This window comes from Pelobates fuscus, chromosome 11, assembly GCF_036172605.1.
Source record: "Pelobates fuscus isolate aPelFus1 chromosome 11, aPelFus1.pri, whole genome shotgun sequence".
Taxonomy (NCBI): domain Eukaryota; kingdom Metazoa; phylum Chordata; class Amphibia; order Anura; family Pelobatidae; genus Pelobates; species Pelobates fuscus.
The window spans coordinates 128,140,987-128,146,413 of record NC_086327.1 but is presented as its reverse complement, the minus strand read 5'-3'; the positions used below and the strand labels follow the sequence as shown (position 1 = coordinate 128,146,413).

Sequence of the window (5,427 nt, the reverse complement as noted above, 5' to 3'; positions counted from 1 at the left end):
GAAGTTATCTACTTATTCATTCCTGTCATTACATTGACTGGCCAAGTAACTTACATTTTATATGAATGTGTGTTACTTGATTGTTGTAAGTGTTGCAAATGCTTACAGCTGAATCCTGGCTATGTTTGTATACAGTGTAACATTATTCATTCTTGCACTGGGTAAGTACATTAATACTTAGGCAATACTGTGCTTCGGAACTTCGGCACTTCGAAACTTCATAACTTCTGGAATTCGGCAATTCGGACATTCGGATGTACCCAAATGTCCGAATTGCCCGAAATTCGTCCACATTCGAATTCGGACCGTAACAAGTTGCACATGTCTTCTAGTTTGTCTTTATTGGCTGCACGTGATTAACTTTGCAGTCCTTAATCTACTGATGGTTCAGAAGTATTCTGTATCCATAGATCAAAGAAGGTAACTTTGGTTATGAATTCAAATGAGACAGAGTCTGAAATTTGCTTTAAATGCTTTATTAAGTGTATTAATATTAACATAAAGTGAAAATCTGATTTATTGAATTACATTCTCGGTAAATACACTTCTACACATTCAGTTCTATATTCCTATTTATAGAATCTAATTATCATTCCTAATTTATTCTGTAGAGCAAATGTTTTGATTTTTACTGTAATATGAAATGTGGCGGGTCATGTATAACTAGTCACATGTTAAAGAGGCATGGTCACCTTCTGAGATTGCCGTTTTAAGAATGAACTAGTCAAACAGTCTTCATGCAAGCTCTTATGTGCAGTATAGCGTCAAAGTCAATCAAGTCGCAGTTTTTTTTGCTCGGCAATACATTAACCTTTTCGATGACAAGCCCAGCATTAATTACAGACTGTTTTACAAACTGTTCATCAAGTGTTAGAATAAAGAATTTCTCCCCATCAACCTTATAGAATGTCATGTTTAAGGCTGTAAACAGTATCAGATGCCCCCCAGGTTTTAGTCGAGATGTAAGTTTTTTCAGGTTGTTCTGGAAGGCGTCTTTGTCTTTGCTGATAACGTCCAGTAGAAACAGACTGAGAATGCAATCTACTTGGGGTAAATCAAAAGGGACCTGATCGTCATTAGAAATATCCCATTTTATTACTCCTTTAATTGCTTGTCTTGTTTTGTCTTCCTTCACGTGCCATGCTTCTCTGCAATTGGAAAAACACAGATATTACAATTCTCATAGTAGATTCATCATTCGTACCTTGAAAGAGGTACGAATGAGACAGTTCTGGGAAAAGTCTTGAAAGTGAAGCAATAAGCTACATTTTTCCAACGATTTCCATGGTGATGCCTTACCTTCTATAAATTTCCTCAGAAGAGAATATCAAACATGTTCTAAAATGTGTCTTACACTTTAGTTTACCTGCTTTAAGACAAGTTTGCTCTTCCAAACTGGATGAAAAGACAATTTCTATAGCTGTTCAAAGGAATACTATAGTGTCAGGAACACAAACATGTATTCCTGACACTACACTGTTATGTAACACCGTTACGGTGTTCTATAACATCCGCATTTTAATGGGGTTTGTAGCCATCGCAGTCTTATAGACAGCCATAACGGCTTTCAGCCCCAGCAGCTCCGGGAAACTCATCTTCCTGGCGATCTGCTTCTGGCAACCAGTCCCCCTCTGGCAAATAAGGCCCCTCCGGTCCATGTGATTGCTCTGACAGAGTGATCACATGGCTGACATAGCAAGCTACGTAGCCTCCTGAAGGGGGACTGCTAAATACTAATGTCATTTTATTCTAAGTGTATTTTAATTATATATATTTATTGTGAACCTTGCTTGTAGTTAGAACGGTCCTTTAGGGTAAACAGCAGGCGCAGTCCTTTGGTTTTCACATAATCCAGGCACTTTATTTGTAAGTCCACACAGGTGACAGCAACACAACTAAAGAAACAATAACATAACAGGTTTCCCTTTAAATGAAAACCTAGCTCGTCTGAGCACTGACTGACTTTTAATATCCCTCTCTATCATTGGGTTGCACCAACCTTATTAGATAACAACACTCTGCACTCCAGCACTCAGTCACCCTGACTGCTTTCCTTTCTGCACTCCCAGTGCTCCAAGCCAGCCTTGACTGCTTTCCTTCTGCACTCCCAGTGCTCAGTCTCCTTGACTCTCTCTCTCTCTCACAGGAGAGAACAGCATCTCTCCTACCTGCTTCCAGGGAGGAAGCCAACAATCCCCCTTTACCTGCCTAGCAGGGAGGGGTTTATTCCCACTGCTGCTGCTGATTATCTGCAGCTGAGCAGTGGGTTGGAGACAGTGTAAAACTCTGGCCTGGACCTTATTTCTCCCAGTAGTATGTAAACTGTGGAGTGGAGCATTGGCCCACCCTGCTCTCCAAATGCTCCACCCCAGGGGCCCATAACTAAACTTAGGTTTGTGTTGTACACCATACATACAACACATACTCCCCCTGGGGTTGAAAGTTATAGGCCTCTCTGCCTTCACATTATCACAATATATATATATATATATATATATATATATATATATATATACCTTGTTTAGAAAATACTATCACTCCTGGCCAGGGCCGGCGCTATCTGTTAGTCGGACTAGGCAGCCACCAGGAGCGCCGTCCCCCCTCATGCTGCAGCTGCCCGAGCGCTCTGTAGATAGCCTCAGGCGGCTGCAGCTTTGCCCGGGCTGGTGCGTCCATGAGGGCGCACCGCCATGGCGCAGCATGAGGAGAGGGGCTGACAGGAGGGAAGCGCTCAGCGCTCCCTCCTGTCACTCCCTCACTGTAGCGTGGCCGAGCCCTGTATGGTCCACGGGTACAGGGAGCATCTGTCTCCTGTACCTGGCCAGACTAACACTGAGTGTGCACTTCCTTTTAGTCCGGTCGTGTACAGGAAACAAAAGCTCCCTGTACCCGCGGACCATACAGGGCTCGGCCATGCTACAACAGAGGTAGGGGAGGGGGGAGAAATAAATTGACAGGGAGGGGGAATAAATTGATGGGGGGAGGAAGAAATTGACAGGGAGGGGGAGAGAAACAAATTGACAGGGGGGGAAGAAATTGACAGGGAGGGGAATTGACAGGCGAGAGAGGGGGAATGAGAGTGGGGAGTGGGAGGGGAGAAGAGAGTGACAAGGTGTGCTAACATATGTAACAATACTACATGAAATTAGTATTTGGGATGACACAATGTTGATTAAAGTATGGTAAAGAACTAATGAGAATATGTTAAACAGTAGAAATCTTAGCGTGGTAGGGTCCCTTTAATTAATTTTTATAGTTCCATAATCATCTTTTCTTTTTCTTTTTTTCCAAGCAAGAGACACAATATCTGCGTTTAGTAGATATAAACTGATGTGGTAAAGAGATGGTTAGTGTCATTAAAAGAATGATGTGATGTAACAGTGATAAGATATTGTGTTATTTATGGGTGTTGCAGTTGCTTTGTAGCATTGTATTTGTGCGTATGTGGGATATTACATTGTACAGTATATGTTCATGAGTAGTCCTTGTGGTATTGTGTATGATATCTATGAAAGTGGGCTGTGTATGGGGGCTGCTTATGTAACTGTGTGTGTGGATGGTATGTCACATTGTGTGTGTTGTGTGTGTATCTGTGGTGCTGCTTGGGTTATTGCATGTGACAGGCTTCTTGTATGATTGTGTTCATGTATGTGGATTGTCAGTGGTGTTGTGGTTGTAGGGAATGAGTGTGTGTATGTTTGTGAGCTGTTTGTATTATTTTTATGAGGGAGAGGCGTCTTCTGCAGCTCTGTATATCAATATCAATATCAATCACGACTCGGTTTCCACTAGCGGATATCTGAAGTCCTAATGGAACTGCTGATAGGCCTTTGTCTCTGGCAGCCTTGAGTGCTGTTCAAATGCACCTTGAGTGCTATGCATGGCACATGTGCCATAGGTCATACATTACCTGCCTCCTTCTAATGTGTGATGAACCTTCGCTCCATATGAGAAGTTAACAGCATCTTGTTTATTTTGTCGCCATTTCTCAAATTCATTGATGTTGAGATCATTAACTTCTACCACATATATATCTCTGAATCCATTGCAGGCTGGTATAAGATGGTTTGCTGAGGCTCCAACACTAAAATCAATCAACGCTTCTCCCTTCACTACTCCTGTAAACAATAGAAGACAGGGTCTGTTTATGTACATTCTACACAATGATTGTCGCAGTTAGGATATGGTTATGTGACAGAAATGGTGAGGAGTTATAATTGTCCTGTTGTAAATGTTTTAGTCTAAGTATCAGATATTTAATGTGGTTTCCCAGCATGCGATTGTTCTCACAGAATTATTGTATGTTGGAAAATGCTTACAGGCACATATACATTAGAAATGCTTTGTGTTGGCTCTCTGAATTGCAGTGAATGTGGATCATAGGGCGTGCCGGCCTTTGGGATGTGCAAGCTCTGCAGCAGCACAGGGAGCCCTGGCAACAGGGGCACCAGGCAGCCAACATAGCTTGCATGTTCAACTGAAGAGAAGGAGACAGCTAGCAGGGATACTGTCCAGAGCAGCATGGGTGGCCACCTCATGGCATCCCAGCAAGGGAACAGTATCCAAGGATTTTGCCACTCCTCATGAGATTAAGCAATGTAATTTTTATTTGATATATTACCAGGTTAGCAATATATTAAATACATGTGATTCCATGGGTGTCGAGCCAGGGCTAATCATAGGGTCACAGCCGCCTGGTACAGATGTTTTTTGGTGCCCCCATATGAGTGTGGTCACCTTACTAACCCCTCCCCTATGCAACAACTCCACCTCTCCATCTAGGCACACACTCACTGACAGACACACACTTACTGACAGACACACACGCACTCAATGACAGACAAACACACTCACTGGCAGGCACACACTTACTGACAGACACAAACACACACATTTATGGACACACACACTTACTGACAGACACACACACACACTTACGGACACACACACTCACTGACAGACACAACAACTCACTGACAGACACTCACACTTAATGACAGACACACTTACTGACAGACACATACACAGTTAAAGTCATGCACACACACTCACAAATTAATTGTATTGCTTGTTGCTCCTACCTTCAGGAGTCCTCTGGGTCCTCTCCCGGGGTCCAGTGGCTTTCATGATCTTCCTGCTCCTCTCTCCTACCTCGCACTGTTTAGTGATGCGAGGCCGGAATTATGTCATATTCCGGCTCCCGGCATCACCACAGAGGGCGCGTGAGCTAGCAGAGAGGAGCAGAAATATCATAAGTACAGTCAGCGCTCCTACGCCGCCGCCTGGATTCTTCCCACTCCGGCCCGGTATATTGCTGCAGAGTAGGCACCTGCCCTCTGGGATCAGCAGGTGCCTACTCTGTCTTGCTAAATAAATGCCCCTCCAGGGGTGCCTTTCACATGTCAAAATGGCCACCAGCTGGGCTCC

At 43.5% G+C, this 5,427-nt stretch overlaps 1 protein-coding gene across 1 annotated transcript; it reads right to left on the bottom strand.

Annotated features, from left to right (window-relative positions):
* Nucleotides 1–724: 724 nt before the first annotated feature.
* LOC134577019 (nicotinamide N-methyltransferase-like) lies at nt 725–5,127 on the bottom strand. Its single transcript, XM_063435665.1, has 3 exons — nt 5,082–5,127; nt 3,911–4,118; nt 725–1,148 (listed from the first exon to the last, which is right to left on the bottom strand). Exons 1-3 carry the CDS (start codon nt 5,125–5,127, stop codon nt 725–727), a joined length of 678 nt encoding a protein of 225 aa, XP_063291735.1.
* Between the last annotated feature and the right edge of the window lie 300 nt (nt 5,128–5,427).

Coding starts and splice junctions, on each gene's coding strand:
- LOC134577019 (XM_063435665.1), bottom strand. CDS start 5,127: ATGAAAGCCACTGGACCCCGGGAGAGGACCCAGAGGACTCCTGAAG. Junction 4,119..5,081: donor GACCCAGAGGACTCCTGAAG/GTAGGAGCAACA, acceptor TATTGTTTACAG/GAGTAGTGAAGGGAGAAGCG. Junction 1,149..3,910: donor CACACATTAGAAGGAGGCAG/GTAATGTATGAC, acceptor TTCCAATTGCAG/AGAAGCATGGCACGTGAAGG.